Below are 19,986 nucleotides of genomic sequence, written 5' to 3'. Positions count from 1 at the left end.
GATCTAACCTTGCTAACCAGTCTCCCATGGGAACCTAGATCACATTTACCGCTCTGCCCTCATCAATCCTCTTTGTTTCTTTTTTTCCTCTTCTAATGCACTGGTTGTGGACCAGCCAGTTCCAGAATCAGTCCCTTCCTCTGACACAAACAAGGGAGAGTCCTTGACACTGGTCCAAGTCCCTCCGAGTGAATAGGATGTCTGACACTTTTTTTTTCTTTTTTTTGTGAGACACAGCAAAAGACACAAGGCTCACGAATCTTTATTCAGTTTCCACCACCAGGAAGAAAGGAAACACCCGAGTGGCCAGTGACAGGCAGTGCCCTTCAATAAAAGGGCAATGCTGCATGATCAAACAGTGAAGGGGAGGCAGGGGTCAATGCACTTTGTTACTTCAAAACACTCAATCAAGTTTGTGAGACACGATTTCCCACACACAAAGCCATGTTGAGTATCCCTGATCAGTCCTTGCCTTTCCAAATACATGTACACCCTGTCCTTCAGGATTCCCTCCAACAATTTGCCCACCATTGACATCAGGAGCACTGGTCTATAGTGCTCTGGCTTGTCCTTCCCATTTTTCTTAAAAGGTGGCACCACATTAGCCAACCTCCACTCTTCTGGCATCTCACCTGTGACTATCAATGATAAAATATTTGAGAGGCCCAGCAATCACTTCCCTAGCTTCCCACTGAGTTCTGGGGGTACGCCTGATCAGGTCCTGGGGATTTATCCACTTTTATGCGTTTCACAACATCCAGCATTCTCTCCTCTGTAATATGGACATTTTTCAAGATGGCAGAATCCAATTCCATACATTCTATATCTTCCACATCCTTTTCCACAATAAATACTGATGCAAAATAATCATTTAGTACCTCCCCTATCTCCTGCAGCTGCATACAAAGGCCACCTTGCTGAGCTTTGAGGGGCTCTATTTGCTCCCTAGTTACTTGTTTGTCCTTCATGTATTTGTAAAAAGCCTATGGATTCTCCTCAACTCTTTCTCATGTCCCCTTTTTGCCCTCCTGATTTCCCTATTAGGTACTGCCTTTATACTGTTCTAAGCATTCACTCGATTTATCCTGTCCAGACTTCATATATGCTTCCTTCTTTTTCTTAATCAAACCCTCAATTTCTTTAGTCATCCAGCATTCCCTAGATCTACCAGCCTGTCCTTTCACCGTAACAGGAATATACAGGGGAACCTCAATTATCTGAACGTGATGGGGAGGCACCCTTTTGTTCAGCGAATTGATTGTTCAGCTAATCGATTAAATGCTTTTCCTCTGGGGCTCGGAGCTTTTAAAAAGTCTGCTCCCTGTTCAGGAGACTGCCCCAGCCCCACCCCCCCACATTGTCCAACAGCACACCCCACCCCCCATGAGGCAGCTGGACTGGACACCAACAAGACTGCGGCAGCTGCCTTTGTGGGCTAAGTCTCCAAATAGCACGCACATGCAGCCACATCGCCCCCCCCACACAACTTTTTGACAGGTTCCACCTTTGCCCTAGCCTGTACAGGGCAATGTTGGAGAGATTATCTGGGGAAGGGAGGTTTAAGGGTACACCCCTGTGTAGAACTCCACGAAAAAAATGTGTGTGTGGAGGGGAGTAGAAAGAGAGAGAGAGAGAGACACACACACACAGAGAGAAAGATGGAGAGAGAGAGTGCAGTCAGTCATTTGGAGACAGCGCCTGTTTAATCATGTAAACAAGAGACCATCACTGTTGGAAACACATCTTTGATGTAATGTTTCCATTGGGCCTCGAGATCTCCTTTGGATAATTGAGGCTCCTGTGGACTCTCATTATCTCATTTCTGAAGGCTTCCCATTTTCCAGCTGTCCCTTTACCTGCGAACATCTGCACCCAATCAGCTTTCTTGCCTAATACTGTCACCTGCCCTGCCTTATTTCCCAAGAGTAGGTCAAGTTTTGCACCTTCTCTAGTAGGTATGTCCACATACTGAATCAGAAAATTGTCTTATACACACTTAAATTCCTCTCCATCTAAACCCTTAACACTATGGCAGTCTCAGTCTATGTTTGGAAAGTTAAAATCCCCTATCATAACCACCCTATTATTCTTACAGATAGTTAAGATCTCCTTACAAATTTGTTTCTCAATTTCCCTCTGACTATTAGGGGGTCTAAAATACAATCCCAATAAAGTTGATCATCCCTTTATTTCTCAGTTCCACCCAAATAACTTCCCTAGATGTAATTCCAGGAATATCCTCCCTCAGTACAGCTGTAATGCTATCCCTTATCAAAAACGCCACAATCCCCCTTCTCTCTTGCTTCCTTTTCTATCCTGGAACATTAAGATGCTCGTCCTGTCCATCTCCGAGCCATATGTCTGTAATTGCTATGATATCCTAGTCTCATGTTCCTAACCATGCCTGGAGTTCATCTACCTTCCCTGTTAGGCCTCTTACATTGAAATAAACGCAGCTTAATTTATCAGTCTTACCTTGTTCTCTGCTTTGTCCCTGCCTGCCCTGACTGTGACTCGCTTCTGTTCTCAACTGTACCAGTCTCCGATTGATCTCCTTTCTCAGTATCTCCCCCCTTAGACTACCCCACCCAAACTCCCCCACCCCCACCCATTTTTACAAGTTTAAATCCTCCTGAGCAGCTCTAGCAAATCTCCCTGCCAGTATATTAGTCCCCTTCCAATTTAGGTGCAATCCATCCTTTTTGTACAGGTCACTTCTACCCCAAAAAGAGATTCCAATGATCCAAAAAATGTGAATCCTTCTCCCATGGCTCCTCAGGCCATGCATTCATCTGCTCTATCCTCCTATTCCTGCCCTCACTAGCTTGTAGCATCGGGTGAAATCTAGATATTACTACTCGCGAGGACCTCCTTTTTAAATTCCTGTCTAACTCTCATCTCCCTTCAGAATCTCAACCTTTTCCCTTCCTATGTTGTTGGTTCCAATGTGCACAATGACCTCCTGCTGGCCCCTCTCCCCCTTGAGAACATTCTGCACCCTCTCAAATCTAACTTTGAGATTATTAGTTCAGTATAATTTTTTCAATACTGTATTTACTGTCAATAACTGGTTAATGTTATGAAATGTCTGACCTCGATAAAACAGTTGCCAACAACATTCCATTAAAACTAGCTCAAAATACCAATGTGCTCACTAAGACAAAGGTCCATCAGCTGGGATATTTAACTCCAATCTGAATAAGTATTTATTTGGAAAACAGAGTCAGAAAACAGTATTAAATAGGCAAATGAGAAATGCAATTGAACCTTTTGTTTTGAGCCATTTCAAATACAGAAACAGCTACACTCCAAACAGTGTTTTCTTATTCAATTTGTCATTCAAACAGTCATTTTCTGTACTGCCAAATTCAGCCATACATTAAGACATTTAGTTTATAGATGGTTTCCAATTGCAAATTATTCCCACAAAGAAAAACAAATTGAGGTACAGTGACCATCACAAACAGTCTTCTTTTCATTCATTTCAACACAGTAGCTACAATACTGCTGAGTGCAATGTTATTTTATAATCACATGCTAGAAATATAGCCCCATTCGCACACCCCCAAAAAAGCTAAGGAATTGCACAGCACATCAATATTCAAGGCCTCAGTATTAGAAACTTTTAAGAGAATTAGGATTTAATTTGTTACAATTTTATACACTACTTTACAAAATGCAATTTACTATTTACAGATTACATTTCATAGTGTATGGACTTTCAAATGAATATTTGTGGTCCCAGATACTGTTACAGCAGGTTTTGCAGCATCAACTTGTTCACTAATTTAAACAATTTTGTATTAAAAAGCATGTCTGTAAAATACATATGTCCCAATGATTTCAAAAGTTTTTGTCTCTTCAAGTAGAAATACCAGACATGGCAGGCAATGTTACAGACTTTGCCTATTAGCATATTAGAATCATTCAAACTTAAATATCAAGACAAATTTAAAAAGGTGATGCACATGATACTCCAAGCACAAAGATGTGGTAATATTAGCAATACAGCAACAACAATATAAATCACACTTTACCATATGTTGTGAATTACATAAATAAGTCACTTTTGCATAAATCTGTATTTTCCTAGTAAAAAAAGGAGAAACTAGAAAAATATAGCAAATTTATGATAATGTTACATTGAACATGGTCATATTTAGCTGATTCAAGACCAGGCACAATGATACAGGAGAAGCAATTACAGATGACAAGACCAGAATCTATAAACAGCTCCATCAGCATATAATATTACAAACAATGATTTCAAGTCTGCCCTGTCATCCTAAATTGCCAGGTGTAAAGACCACATGTACAGAAATAGTGATAAAATGTCACTGTTACATGGTGTGTCCTTCACAAGCATTTCTTGTAGTACTGTCTGTTCTTTGGAGGGCGGGGAAGAGGAGCAGACATTGAATCATTGCTCGATTTGAAATCAAAAGTTTACACCAAATTAGACAGTAATGATTTCCTCTAGTTTCCACAGCTTTTACTACAGAATATTTGAACCATGCTTACATCCGTGTGTGACATTTAAAAAAGCCCACACTCCCAAAAGTAGAAACCCAAAAATCTCATGAACAGAACTGGTACACCTAGGTTTTCACAACTGTACGCAGCTAGATTTAACATAAAATGGCTTCATTCTATTTATAATGCTTTTCTCATCCAACCTATTAAAAGTTTCCATACTGTGTGGAAATTGAGATTGGCTCAATGAAAGCTAGAATATGCTTGATTTACAAGGATACCAATATTTAATTATTTTATTAAGCATTTATAAATACTGGTACCCTTGTACCAACATGAGCTGTCTCCACCCAGCAGAAGCTTGCATTTCTTTTGTGGATCATTTGTTCACTTGCTGTTGTACATGAAGTAGGAACTCATAATAAGACAATGCTGACTCTGTCCGATCTTCAACCATGTTCTGTAGGAAGCTGGCTTTAAGAGGACTTTCATCCCTGTGCCAAGGAAACAAGTGCAACATCTCCATTACTAATGGTATTTTGAACTTTTTATACATGTTAACACTTAAATAGAATTTAGGGAAGTGTTAAGACGTAAGCAAATAACGTTTCAAACATCAGCTTAAAAAGTATTGGCATCTTAATAGTTAGATTGGAACAAAAAAAAAATGAAAAAAGTCTCCGTTCACCTTCTACCATTTGAGTAGCTACGAAACACGTATTGTTTCTTATTCTGTGCTGTAAGCCATTGGCAAAATCAAAATGAGCTGTTGCATTTCAGGAGGATAAAATAAATTAAAATTTGAACTCTAAATTGGCATAAGATGCAAATTGGTGACATTTTGTAGTTTCAGAAATTTTCTGCTGTAATAAAAGAATTGCAAGTATCCTTAAGTATCTGAATTCAACAGTGTATGTACCGAATGCTTCAAAGATGTATTCAGAGCACACAACATTGCTTCTTTTCGAAATTCAAACCTCGTAAATCTCAAGATATGACACCTCTTGGCTCTACTCAAAACTCTTCAAAAGCTTTATCTAGCTGCCACTTTCTTTGAAACAAAGCTGTAAATGGCATATAAAATATCACCTTTTTTATATTCAAGTTTAGTGCAAGATATGCTAAAACAGAAGTGGGAATGTTGTTCAAAACATTATCAATTACTCACTTTAGAGTTGTTGTTATAAACACACAAAATGTAGAAAGCATTTTAGTCTCAAGAGAACACACCAAGGTTTAAATTTTTGTATTCCTGAAAAGTTCTTTAATGTACCAGGTGTCAATTTCTTTTGCAGCTTGGAGGAACCGTCTGTATTTAACACAAATGATTGAATACATAGGTTTTACATACATTTGACTTTCACTGACAATTTTAATAGGAATTCTGTTCTTTTCCCCTCCTGGAAAAGACATTTAAATAATTGCCCATTCCTAGTTGCTCTTGATGAGACCACGGTGGTCTCACCTTAAATTGCTGCAGTTCGTGTGTTGAGGAATCCCATAATCCTGTTAGGAAGGCAGGATGATGATAATGGGAAGAATGAAAAATCAGGTAAGGGTGCATGCAACTTTGGAGGCTCCCATGCACTCATTGCCATTGCTTTTTAATATAATAGAGGTCATAGGTAGGGGAGGGTAGCGGGCTGAAGCAACAGATTCTGCAACGGTATACAATGTAGCCACTGCTGATGGACAAAGGGAGATGTTTCGACTTGGCTGGTGCCAATTAAGCAAACTGCTTAGTCTTGAATGGCACCCAGTTCTGTGTAGCTACTGCTGGAGACAACGGTTTTCAATCAGAGTAATTCCTCACTCTTTTCACTTATGCCTTATAGAATGGTGACACACTGAGGATGATTAGTGAGTCGAATACCCAGTCCTGTGAATATCCCTTTCTGAAAATATTGTCAACACTTCACCAACCCTATCCTACTCATTGCACAAAGGCTGCCTGGTAAAACTTACCATGAAGGTTTGTGATAGTAGTTACTACTCTCCCTAAATTCCCTTCATCTTTGTGGTTTTCAACACAACCAATTTTCAACATCTTCCATTGCATCGATTTTACGTGCACCAATTTGAACATAACCACAGCACAGGCTGCAATAGTTTACTTTCCTGCAGCTAGGATTACCAAGAATAATTTAAGTTCTACTCTTAGCTTTCTCCTGTTCCTCAGTGGCATTTGCCATATGCAAACTACGATCTGTTCTGTGCCAAGATCTCAACACTGCCAAGCATTATTTGCAGCACCAGTCTGGAGGGCACAGAGAGGCTAGAGGAAAGTCACATACTTTGGAGTATAAACATACAAGCAACTTTGCTAAGTCAATTATCCCAAATAAACCTATCCTTTATATATTTTTTAAAAATGTTGCTGATAAGTCCAGCACTTTATCTCTCATCCTGAATTGCCCTTGAGAGGGTAGAGCTAAGTTACTAACTTAACTACTGCAGGCTGTGACACAGCTACCTCCTCAGCACTGTTATGGGGAAGACTTCCCCATTACAGACTCAATGATTGAAGCACAGTGATTTCAAAGCCTGAAATTGGCGTGGGGGGAGGGGGAGAACAGTAATTGAAATCAGGGAAATTTCATTAGATCAGAATCAAAGTTTCCAGTGGCAACTACTGTGATAAAAGGGAACTAAAAGAGAGCAGGTAGGTGTGACCGTTTACCATAGTAAAAGCCTTTGAGCATACAGCACGAGGTAACCAGAGTGTTCACAGTGGGACTAAACCATTTAACTGAACAGACAATTCTCAAGTACTTATCTGAATCAGTTAGTTTCAAATACTTTGCAATGAATTGATTACCGCACCCTATAAATTCTAGGCATTTCAATGAACTGATAACTGCAAATGTTAAACCTTTTAATGTATTGATAATTGCATCCTGAAAATGTTCATCATATTAATGAGTTGTCTGTTAAGATATGGTTAAAAATCACACATTAGGCTATAGTCCAACAGGTTTATTGGAAATACAAGCTAGCAACCTGACAAAGGAGCAGTGCTCTGAAAGTCAGTGCTTCCAAGTAAACCTGTTGGACTATAAGGTGACGTCATGTGATTTTTAACTTTGTCCATCCCAGTCCAAAGCTGGCACCTCCACATCATGTTAAGATATGGTCTAAGAAAGCCCCTTCCATCAATGCTGTAGCTTATAGCTCAGAAACCTCTAACAGCAAGTTCTCTGAATAAAGGCAACTGAAATTCATTTTATCATCTGATTCACACTCGAGTTCACAGTCTAAAAATGGTGTTTAATTTGGAGGGAAACCTGCCCACATACTTACACATCTGTTGCCTTTGTTATTCAATGCATTAGGATGCAATCAGTTTGGCAGGTGCTATCAAAGCATGGGTGAACTGCTGCAACAGGTCGCACACACTGCAGTCAGAGTGCCAGCGATAGACGAGTTACAGATGCTAATCAAGTCAGATACTTAACGTGGGTGATGGCCAATTTGAGTATTGCACATTTGAAGCAAGTTTTTTTCTTTAAAACTAATGAGGTGCCATAAAAAACTGATCAACAAAAAGCTGATCAACAAAAAGCTAGGAACATATCAGAATTGGGAGGTTATACTTGAGAAGATAGATCAAAATCAGAAAATAAACTGAACAGATTTTGTTCCAAAAAGATGACGGTGTAACCTGACAGCAATCTTTTAGAACATGAAAGAGTTTGGTAAGGTAGCTACATGGAATGCATTTCCACTGCAGGAGAATAGTACTGAGAGGCCATAGGTTTACGAACAATTAATAAACACAATGAGAAGTCAGCAGAAACTTCAAGATTTGAATTGTGGTTAGCATGTGAAATTCACAATTGAGCCATTGATTATTAGCAAAGATGTACGTAAAGGGAAGGTAGTTAAGTACAAGAGAGATAAAGAAAAATATTGATCCATTTAGGAGAAGGATTGCAACAATCTCATGTGGACCAACATTAACATGTTCACTAAATATGTTTGGTCTGTAAGCACTTGTCAACTTGTAATAAAATACATAACTTACTTAATTACATGGAGTATAGGAAAAAATGGTCTTTGCTCTCGCAACCAGGAGATGAAAGCTCTAGTTCGCTCAGATTCAGCAGTGTCCAGCTCTGGAAGCTGTATCTGTTCAGTCGAGATAAACACAGAGATAATTAAAAAAACATATCAAAAATAACACTAATGACATATTAAAACATGAAAGAATTAATGAAAATGAAACCCATTGCGGCAGATAGTGAAATAGGAATTCAGTAAAAATCTGGAATTAAAAGCTAGCCTAATGGAGACCATGGGACCATTGCTGACTCTCATAACTATCTGGTTCACTACTGTATATTAGGGAAGGAAAACTGGCAAACATGGAACCCCAGACGCACTAAAAATGCAGTTCACTCAAATGATCCTCTGAAATAGCTTACAGCAAGCCAATCAGCTCAAGGGCAATTACAGGTTGCTAAAGGTAAAGTTACCACAGTTCAAGAGGACCACTGAACATTGGATAGGCAAGAAATGCTGACATAGCCAGTGCTACTAAATCCCACAAAACTTAAAATTTGGAAAGATACATTGACATTCTGACAACAGTTCAAACCTAGGCAATCAAGAGTTACACATTATGAAAGAGGTACTATCGATTTAAGATACTTGCAATTATACCACATCTTCAACTTAGAAACAAATAATTAAGCACCACAGACACACAAGGAAGACATTTTATTTGTAAAGTTTATTATGTACTACACCTACCATGTTTTGTGGTATGGAAGGGTAACTGGAAGCACCAAGAACTTTGCTCACAAAGTTTGGACAACATTTCTTTCCAAGCCAAAGATAGAAAGCCTGAAAGAGAAGTTTTTTTTAAAAAAAGAAAAAGATACCGATTGAAAATTAACTTCAAGCTATAAATGCAGCAGTGTGAGCGATCTCATCATTCTTGACCTAAACTCGAGAGCGCCTAACACAGGCTGATAAAACTAATATCAGATAAAGAGTTCTTGAAGAAGTTTGTCTGGACCAATTTTAGATGAAGACTTTCAAGTGACATGAATCTTAATAAACACAGCTTGCTCAGATGCACAAACAAAAAAATGGAAATACTCCCACCTAAGCAACAGAGTGCATGAGATTTCGTTAGAGACACGTTACTTGATAAAAAGTCCAATTTTCCACAGGACAAAACTCAACTGACCAGGTGAAATCTGTTCAATTAGTGCTTTCTCCACCTTAACTAGCACAAAAATGCTTTCTAAAAAAAGCCTACTGATCCTTCTACGATGCCTTGTACTGTAAAACTGTGCAAGCTGAAACACAAAATGCTTAAAATCAGTTTTACTACTAGCACATTTTCATTGACAGCATATTTACTACTATCCAAATATAACAACTTTCCCGAGCATAATTATTCAAAACAAATTTGCAATTTGGTGAAAAGTACGGATTTCAATATAATTCTGGCCTAAACTCTCAATATGGAACCTAAAGCCTGTAATTCTTTACAGCGCAACTATAAATGTAAAGCATTTCCAAAATGAAAGACACTAAATAGTAACGCAAACAAATATCAGATAATTGTTGCTTTATGAAGGGTCACATATGCAAAATCTGCATGAGTTTTGCTTTTGAGATCACTTCAAAGTGGATTGGAGGGACGTAGGGTTGTGGTATATAAAAGGTATTTAATAAAGTTGCGACGTTTTCAATAAAATGCAGTCGCAAATTGTGGGCATCACTTGCCGGTTCAGTGTTTATTGTCCATCCCAGATTACCCGGCAGGTGGTGTTCAGCTATCTTCTTGATAGAGTGGCATTGGTCTTCTATCTTCAGCTATCTTTTTGAATCAGTGGAATGAGTCCATTTTGTATTGGTACACCCCCCAGGCTGCCGGGGATGGAGTTGATGAAAAAGGAATATATTTCCAAGCCAGGATGGTAAATGGCTTTGAGGGGAACTTATAGGTGATGTCTCCACAGATGTGTAGTCTGTTTGGATGGTGGAGATCATGAGTTTGAAAAGTGCTGTCTAAGGAGCTCTGGTGAATTATTGTAGTGCATTTTGGATATGATACACACTACTGCTACTGAGTAGTAGTGGAGGAGGGAGTGAATTTTTGTGAACATGGTGCCAAGTGGGCTGCTTCCTTATGGCGTCAAACTACTTCAGTGCAGTTGCATCCATCTAGATAAGCGGGGAGAATTCAGTCATATTCCAGACTTGTGCATTGGAGACAGTGGAGAGGCTTTGGGGGGCCAGCTAGTGAGTTACTGTCTGGAAGCATTTCAGCTTCTGACCTGTTCTTGTAGCCACAGTATTTACATAGCTAATGCAGTTCAGTTTTTGGTCAATAGTAACTCCCAGGATGTTGATAGTGGACATTCAATAAGTGCATTGCCATCCAACGTCAATGTTGATAGCTAGATTCGCTCTTGTTGGAGGAGATGGTCATTGCCTGGCTCTTATATGGCACAAATGTGGTTTGTTACTTGTCGGCCTGAACCTCGATATTGTCCAGGTTTTTGCACCATTTGAAGATGGACAGCTGATGGGTCACAAATGTGCTGAATACTGTGCAATCACCAACATTACAACTTCTGACACTATGACCATGGGAAGATTATTGCTGAAGCACCTGAAGATGGTTGGGCTTACGACACTACCAGAAGGAACTCCTGCAGAAGTATCCTGGAGCTGAGATGACAGATTACCAATGATGACAATCATCTTTCTTTGTGCTGGATAGGATTCTAACCAGATGAGACTCCTTTACCCACCTGAATTCCCATGGACTCCAATTTTGCTAGTGATCCATGATAACACACTCAGGCAATCACACGCACCTCACCGCTGGGAATTCAGCTCTTTTGCCCATGTTTGAACCAAGGCTGTAGTGGCCCTGGCGGAACCCAAACAGAGTATCTGTAAGCAGGTTACTGCTAAGCAGCTACTGCTTGACAGCACTATCGATAACCTCTTCCCTGTCCTGACTGATAATTGAAAACACACTGATGGGACAGTAATTGGCCAGGTTGGATTTTTCCTGCTGTATGTTTACAAGGCATAACTGCATGACTTTTCATACTGTCAGGTAGATATCAATGCGTAGCTAAACTGAAACAACTTGGATAGGGGCATGACAAGTCCTCAGGCACAAGTCTTCAGTACTATTGCCAGTATTTAATGCTTTTAGTTGTTTCTACTAATGCATGGAGTGAATTGGCTGAAGACTGGCATCTGCAAAGCGGAGGATCTCCAGAGAAAGCAGAGGTGGAACATCCAACTCTGTAGGCCTGAGACATTGTGAAGATCCAGAATCAATGTTGAGAACTCCCAGGGCAACTGCCAGATGTGTAACAGTGTCGCCATCTATGCTGGGACAGGGATGGCAGTGTTGTTGTCACCTGGAAAATTGGTCGCAAGGCAAAATTTTGAGCATAATTATGGTGAGGTTGTGCTGGGCATCTCCAACTTTAAGAATGTGGATATTTAATTGTCCACCACTCTTCATGATAGGATGTGCCAAGATTGCAGAGCTTAGATCTGATCAGTTGGTTGTGGAATCCCTTAGCCGCATCTGTAGCTTCAAAATGACAACAATTCATTTTTAGTTTTGTCTGGCGCCGCTGATGTACCTTCCTGCACTTTTCACTGAACTAGAGTTGATCCCTTATTTGGCAGAGTGGGACTCTGCCACGCTATGACATTGTAAACAGTCTGCACAATTGTGCTGATGGCAAACAGTATCTCATGGATGCCCAGTTGAGTTGCTAAATCTATTAGAAGTCTACAAATTTGTCAGGTAATAATGCCACAACACAATGGAAAGATATACTTAAATCAGAAGTCGGGATTTCAACTCCACAAGGAGACTCTACTGCAGGCTGATTGACAAGTGTGAGACCAGATTACTTTTTCTCTTGTCTGTTCCTTCACCACCTGGTGCAGATCCAGTCTAGCAAGGTCCTTTAGGATTCGGAAAAAGTCAGTCAGTTGTGGTGCCAACAAGCTACTCTATGATGGACACTGGAACATTGTTACCCAGAGTATATTTTGTATCCTTGTCACCCTCAATGCTTCCTCTAAGTGATGTTGAACAAGGAGGAGTACTGATTCATCAGATGAGGGGCTGCAGTATATAATCATTAGCAGGTTTCCTTGCACACGTTTGACCTGATGGCCCAATACATCATCAGGGACCCAGAATCAATGCTGAGAACTCCCAGGGCAACTCCCACCAGGCTTGTCAAACTATGCTGCCATCTATGCTGGGATAGGGACAGTGATGTTGTTGTCTGGGAAATGATTTCTGAGCATAATTAAGGTGAAGTTGTAATCTAAAAGACAACTATCTAATTTTGGCATGGGTGAAAGGTTTACTCAAGTTTGCCATTGATCTATCTGGTGCCGAAGTTAATGGGAGTTAGACCAAGTTTCCTTTTCTTCATAGCATTCATAGTGGGATTCAAACCTAAGTCCAGCTTTTCACCACGTACTTCAGTGACTTGAATGGACAGAGATCCATTTGCAAATGTAATGATACTACAATAAGTAACCAAATTATGTTGAAAGGATCAGGAAATTGCAAAGGAACCCAAATGAGTGGGAAAAAAGTTACAAGATTTCAATGTTGGAAACTGAAAGATTTTCCACTTTTGATTTGAGCCAAATGTGACAATTTACTTGGAGGTGTGGGGGTGCAAAAGTATTTTGTAGGCACCCATATAATTAAAAATGTGTGCAGAATTACAGAGTAAACAAAAAGGTCCAGTACTGTCATGTTGATTATCTCAAGAGTACTGGAGTACAAAAAAAGGAAGTGATGCTTCTACGATAAATCGTAGTCACACCTTATCAAGTGCTGAGAGGTACTATCTAGATACTATCCAATTTGAGCACAGAATCTCAGGAAGTATTAGCAGAGTACAAATTCACTCAAATTTTCAGGATTTTAAAGGCTTAAAATATTAGATCAGGTTGCACAAAATTGGTTGGTATGCCCTAGAATGATGATCATAAATTCTGCAATTGGATCATGCCAAAGTCTTTAGTACTATAGATACAGTCAAACAATTTTATCTGTTGGGATAAGCCAAAACAAGAGGGCTTAACTTGTGGTTACTATTAGGATATTGAGGAGTGAATTCAAGCAGCATATTTTCATACATCTGACTTGAATGGTGGTCTAATTGATGTCAATACTTTAGTCAATTGAATTTTGCTTAGTAAGACTGAATGGAATTTGGGTACAGATTTACTTGAATAGCTAAACAAGTTTGGGGGGGCTAATTGGCTTATAATTCTTTCAAACAAGCCAAGTCACTTGGATCCTGTAAATGCTCAGGCCATATTTATTCAACAGAATAAAAAAAAAAGTGAAAACTTTTGATTCCTTCAATACTTCTAAGCAATAGTATTTGGTTAATCTTCCATTAACACTCGTGTTTAGCTGATGGCACAAATCAAAGAAACCGCTCAGCAGCACAAGCAGACTTACGCAAATTGTCCAGCATGCCAGTAAAAATTAGTTATTGCCATTACCACCCACAACACTCTCGGACCCAAATCAGTTTCTATGCCAAACACTATGATTATAACAATCATCAGTGGTTGACTTAACACATCATTATTGAAACCATACACTGTGTCAGCTATACCCAGGAAGCCTGGAAGAAAGTAATAATCAAGATACCTTAAAATCTGTGACTTTTAGTGCCTGGCCTCAATAAGAAAATACTTCAAGTGCTGCATTACCTTTGGAAAATCATAAGTAACAGCAAATTCCTAAAACCAATCATGTTTGTTGAATAGAACACAAATGAAATTGGAGAAAAAGAATATAACAATATCACTTACAGTGCCAGCATCCATTAAGAAGGCACCATCCCTGCTTAGTTTCTCTACTGACAGCTGGAGAATTGGTGGCTGAGGTATGGTTTTATCATTAATGTTAATGGATCCCTGCAATAAAAAAAACAATACATTAAAATGCAGTACAAAGTTGCTCAATATTTTAAGAGTTTAACAAATGGTTCTGTACAAAGGCACTACCTCATCTGACAGATTGTCGATCCTATACAGATTTGGATGAATCATAAGCATGAGGTAAGACACAGGCTGGTATTTAACTTCACACATGGAAAATACTCGGTCATCTAGTCTTGTACTAGTTCCAGTTCTGAAAGCTTTCTGTAACAAAGACAGATAGTTGTTAACTATTTTAGGCACGGATGGTAAATAAAAATTTTAGAAAAGGAAATATCTTAATAAGCAACATTTCAACTTCCCATTGCGTAAAATTATAACTTAATATCATGGAAAGTCATGCTCTAATCACTACAAAAAAAAATGAAACTCAGGCAGTCATGCTGTAAATTTGGTCAAAGTTGGCACCCTGATGCAAAGTGATTTGAAACACAAGCAGAAAGAACAGTTGCATCATTAATTTTTGACACCTCAGTTAACAGAATTGGTTACAGCAATGCTCCAAGTTGACTGTAATTTAGCATTTTCTCAAATATATTTGCATGTTCAGCTTTGAAAATTCATTCTTTACCATGTCCTACACGTTTGCATTTTTGCAAAGTTTTCTTAAGAGGAAAATCAATTCTATCATCTTCAGTAATGCACAGTAACATTCATTATTGCATGAATTCAATCTAATCACTGTATTCCATTTCAGCGGACTAGTCTTGCAGTAGTTTAAAGGGGCTAACTTTATACGCAGGTGTACTACTTCCAACACAAATATATATTCAACCTTGAAGATATAGCTGCAAAATGAATGCATAAAAGACCAAAAAAGGAGAAAGGTCTTTATTCTGAAATTAACATCCTCGTGTACTGCCAGAATATTTTAAAAAGGTTTGTTCATATCCTGGAGAAGGAAAAAAATAATCTCCTCCATTTCCTTTTCCAACATCTGACAGCAAATAGATTTCCCAAAACTGTAAATGTTTAGATATCTCAATTTAAAAAGAGCCGATTGAGCTCCTAAATATTTGACAGGTATGGGTCTACTGATTATAAGCGGGTCTACTGATTATAAGCATCAGTTTACTACAAGCTCTCTTTAGCACTGCAACAAAGTGGAGAATGTCCACAACTATAGACATGCCTCACGTTGGGGACTGCTGTGTTGAGACTACTAAAGCTTGCAAAGAGCTCCTTCCCAATCAAATGCAGATGATCGCTTCTTGATGCGACATGATAGCAAAAGGCTTCCTCCAAATCCCAAATGAGTGAGATCCTGTTTCCTAATCTAATGACTCCATTAGGAAGCACAGCATCTGATCTTTATTGCATTACTTTTTAATGGGAACTTGCTTTACACAAATAAATTGCCTACATTTCATCAGTAAAATGAAAGTCTATTGTAACATGCCACCATGGCCAACAATTGAGAGGACATTATAAAAAAAAAAAGAGTGGATACATGCTCCACACAGCAGAGGTGAGCCATGAAATCCCCATACTATAAAGTGAATCACAATATATTGATTTGTGCTGAATTGGCCGAAGCCAGTTGCCAACTCGCTGACATCTCTTCCTACTACCATCCCCTCGACCCCATCTCTCATCAAGCCATCACCTCCCAGACCACCCACTACCTCATCACTTCAGGAGATCTCCCATTCACAGGCTGCAGCCTCAGTTTCCCAACCCCACACTGCCTGGTTTTACCTCTTACTCAAAATCCATAAACTTGACTGCCCTGGTTGACTGTCTCCACCTGCTCCTGCCCCACCAAACTCATCTCATGTCTCAACTTTGTCTTGTTCCCCTTGATCCATGATCTCCCCACATACATCTGGGACACCAACCAGACCCTCTACCTCCTCCATGACTTTTCATTCTCCAGCCCCCAACACCTCATCTTCACCACAGACATCTTCACCACAGACATCCAGTCCTTATATATCTCCATCCCCCATCACTAAGGCGTACAAGCCCTCTCCCACCGACCCAGGCAGGCCCCCTCCACTGACAGATTCGATTGGCGGAACCGGTCTCACCCTGAACAACAACTACTTCGAGTCGTCCCACTTACTACAGACAAGAGGAGCAGCAATGGGCACCCGCATAGGCCTCAGCTATGCCTGCCTCTACGTAGGCTATGTGGAGCAGTCTACTTGGTTACACCAGCACCATTCCAAACCTTTTCATCGGCTACTTTGATGATTATATTGGCTTCAGTTCATGCTCCCATGAAGAGGTTAAACAGTTCACCAACTTCAACACTTTCCACCCTAATCTCAAGTTCACATGGACCATCTCAGAAACCTCCCTCCCTTTCCTGGAACACTGTCTCTGGTGACCAACTCAACACTGACACCTCCTCCAACCCCACTTCCTGTAAAAAGGTGATCCCTTTTTCCCCCAACTCCTCGGCCATATCTGCTCCCAGGAGGAAGAATTCCACTTCAAGACATCCCAGATGGCCTCCTATTTCAAGAACTGCAATTTCCCCCCTCCGGGGATCATCATTGCCCTCCAGCACATCATCTCTACCTCCCGCACCTGTGCCCTTGGACCCCACCCCCCAACTGCAAAAAGGATAGAACCCTCTTCGTGCTCACGTCCCACCCAGTGAATCTCCAGGTACAGCGCTTTATTCTCTGCTGTTTTTGCCACCTACAGTTAGACCCACCACCAAAAATATATTTCCTGCCCCACCCCTACCTGCATTCCACAAAGACCATTCCCTCTGAGACTCCCTCATTAGGTCCACACTCCCCACCAACCCACGACCAACACCTGGCAACTCGCCCTGTGCCCACACCTCCACCCAAGGCCATAGAGTCGTAGGGTCATAGAGATGTACAGCATAGAAACAGACCCTTTGGTCCAACCCATCCATGTCGACCAGATAACCAACTCAATCTAATCCCACCTGCCAGCACCCACGTTCACTTCCATAACTCATGCAGAATTCTATTTAATCCCAATTTATACATTAATTATCTATTGTCATGGCAAGTTAAAGACAGTGCTATAATGTAGATTTGCAAGTCAGAGTGCAGACAATGGTCATTTTGAGTTCAATAGAAGTCAGTGAAGATACATTTTCTGCTATTTCATTCTGAATTTTAAACCCTTTTGAAAGGATCCTTTTAAAATTAGGCGGAGAATTTCCTGCACATCCTCCCACCTCATTTACCATGTTGGTTGCTCTCAACACTGTCTCGTCTACATTGAGTAGACCGAGCGTTAACTCACGGTGCAGTACAGGGAACACACATCAACGAACCCCACCGCCCTATGGCCAACCACTTCAACTCCCCTCACACTCCCCGAAGGACATGCAAATCCTGGGCCGCCTCCACCTCCAAATCAAAACCATCCACCATCTAGAGGGAGAACACCTCATTTTCTGCCTCGAGACCCAACAACCACATGGCATCAACATTGACTTCACCAGTTTTCAAATCTCCCCAACTCACCTCATCGCAGATTAAATCCTCTAACTTGACACCGCCCTCTTGACCTGACCTACCTGTCCATATTTCTTTCCCCCATCCACTCTACCCTCCCCATCATCCAATCACAATCACTTCCTACCTGCGTCCACCTATTGCCATCCCACCTACTTTCCCCCCAGCACCAAAACCCCCCCTGCTCCCATTTATCTCTCAGCCCCCTTCACATTTCTGATGAAGGGTTTATGCCTGAAATGTTGACTCTCCTGCTTCGCAGCTGCTGCCTGATCTGTGTTTTTTGCAGCACATCTTTCGACTGACTCTCCAGCACCCGCAGTCTTCATTTTCTCTAACTTGCACTGTACGTAACACATGAAGCACTTGGGAACAAAGAAATATTTAAAAAGCATTCTTTAAAGACAAGTTGTTTCCATTAAGTCTCGAGTGCCAACCTTTGTCACTGACCATACTGGATCTCGCAATATTCAACCTAGGACAGAGCTTTAACACTTGCATTCTATTCTCTACTAAGGATTATTTGCTTTCACACTTTACAACCACTGAAAAACAGCAAACACGTAAGCACTGCCTAAAAGCTTTGATTGGTTTCAAGCTTCAATTTCTCTAGAAGTCTCCCACTCGCTACCTTCCATGCAGAAATATATAAAGTTGCCCTAAACAGCCAAGTGCTACTCACCACCTTCACCAACCTGCATTAATCCCAATGCACAGAATGGTAAATCTTGATTCACACCTTCAAATTCTTTCAAAGCCTAAGGCAACCCATTTCTGGCAACAGCCTCACCTCGGATTAACATCACTCTCATCCATTCTATCTTCAGTGTCTAGAATTTGCACACCATCTCTTGTTTTAAATCCAAGACTTAGAACCCTCAGCTTATTCTCTGAATTAGTTAAGGAATTGAAGTAGCATCTTTATACATATTTTTACACTTATAATGATGGAGATACATACTATGAAAATGCTTCTCTGAACCCTAAGCATCTCCGTTTGTCTATTCCTAGTACAGGAGTACAAATGAAATCCTTGTGCCATGTGCATACAATTAAACATTCAACTAATGCACAACTGACAACTATCTCTAGAAAGCTAATTGTTCTTCTGCCTAGCTATTTTTGAGAAGATTACTGAAAAACCATTTACTTGATTCAATCAAGTTTTCAATCAATTCCCATAATGTTTCTGCCATCAATGCAATATACATCTTCACTATTTATTGTTTAATCTCTTCTCACATTCAAGAGTCATGGGATTCTTTTCAATTTGTTATGCAAGTGTAGTTATGACTGAGACAGCCATCAGATCTGAATCAGTAGGGGCAGTATGTCTTCTTGATAGGGAGGAGATGTTGGGGTGAAAGGGGAAAAAAGTAGCGTCATGGAAAAGACTAGGCTTTACCCAAAATTGATGGAGCACTTTTATTGGCCCAATCAGAAGTCCATGACAGTAAACACACTGCAAGGAGTTGAAAGAAACATTTAGGCATGCTATTCCAGGAAAGAAAATATTGCAAGAAATCAAGGTATTCCATACCTGTTTCAGTAGGGCTAGCACATAGAGGGGAAACAACCGCAATGAAGAGGGAGTCATTACACCTGGCTGTTGCTGCTGCTGTTGGCTTAAAACTGAAGTACGATAAGTAGAAAGCGAATCAATCACAGCATTAACCAGAGCATCTCTTGCGTCACTCAAACTTGATGAAATTGATCGATCCACAGCTAAATGAAGGAGGAGGCAAGACAGTATTGGAGTCAAAGCAGATATCTTTCATCAGCCTACACAAACAGTAGAAACACTATTCTAGTTTGTTCACAAACAGTAAACTGCAAATGCAATTTCAAAAAAACATTCAACAAACCTCTCCCTACAATTTCACATAAAGACACAAATAGTGGTGTTGGACAACAAGCTCTGCATTTAGTATATTTATTCCTTAAGCAAATATATAAAACAGTCGCAGTAAGTATGAAGTTTACAAAAATACCTCAGTGTTAACATTAGGATCATGAAAAAGATGTTCAACTTCTGCTAGAGGGAAAAAAAAACTGTACTAATTTCATAAGACAAGCAAGCACT

At 40.1% G+C, this 19,986-nt stretch overlaps 1 protein-coding gene across 1 annotated transcript in view; it reads right to left on the bottom strand.

Annotated features, from left to right (window-relative positions):
- Positions 1–3,620: 3,620 nt before the first annotated feature.
- LOC122556590 (protein transport protein Sec24A) overlaps positions 3,621–19,986 on the bottom strand; it is a 62,066-nt gene continuing 45,700 nt past the window's right edge. The window contains exons 18-23 of the mRNA XM_087995284.1: positions 19,444–19,628; positions 14,521–14,658; positions 14,326–14,430; positions 9,226–9,318; positions 8,498–8,601; positions 3,621–4,967 (exon numbers count right to left, since the gene is read on the bottom strand). Of these exons, the coding sequence (XP_087851410.1) occupies positions 4,853–4,967; positions 8,498–8,601; positions 9,226–9,318; positions 14,326–14,430; positions 14,521–14,658; positions 19,444–19,628 (740 nt within the window). The 3' untranslated portion in view covers positions 3,621–4,852. The remainder of the gene's footprint in view (positions 4,968–8,497; positions 8,602–9,225; positions 9,319–14,325; positions 14,431–14,520; positions 14,659–19,443; positions 19,629–19,986) is intronic.

The sequence above is a fragment of the Chiloscyllium plagiosum genome, unplaced genomic scaffold (assembly GCF_037043375.1).
Source record: "Chiloscyllium plagiosum isolate Xiang-an unplaced genomic scaffold, Cpla_swu_hap1 HiC_scaffold_16, whole genome shotgun sequence".
Lineage (NCBI taxonomy): Eukaryota > Metazoa > Chordata > Chondrichthyes > Orectolobiformes > Hemiscylliidae > Chiloscyllium > Chiloscyllium plagiosum.
The sequence above is the reverse complement of the archived record's forward strand: the minus strand, read 5'-3'. Positions and strand labels throughout refer to the sequence as shown.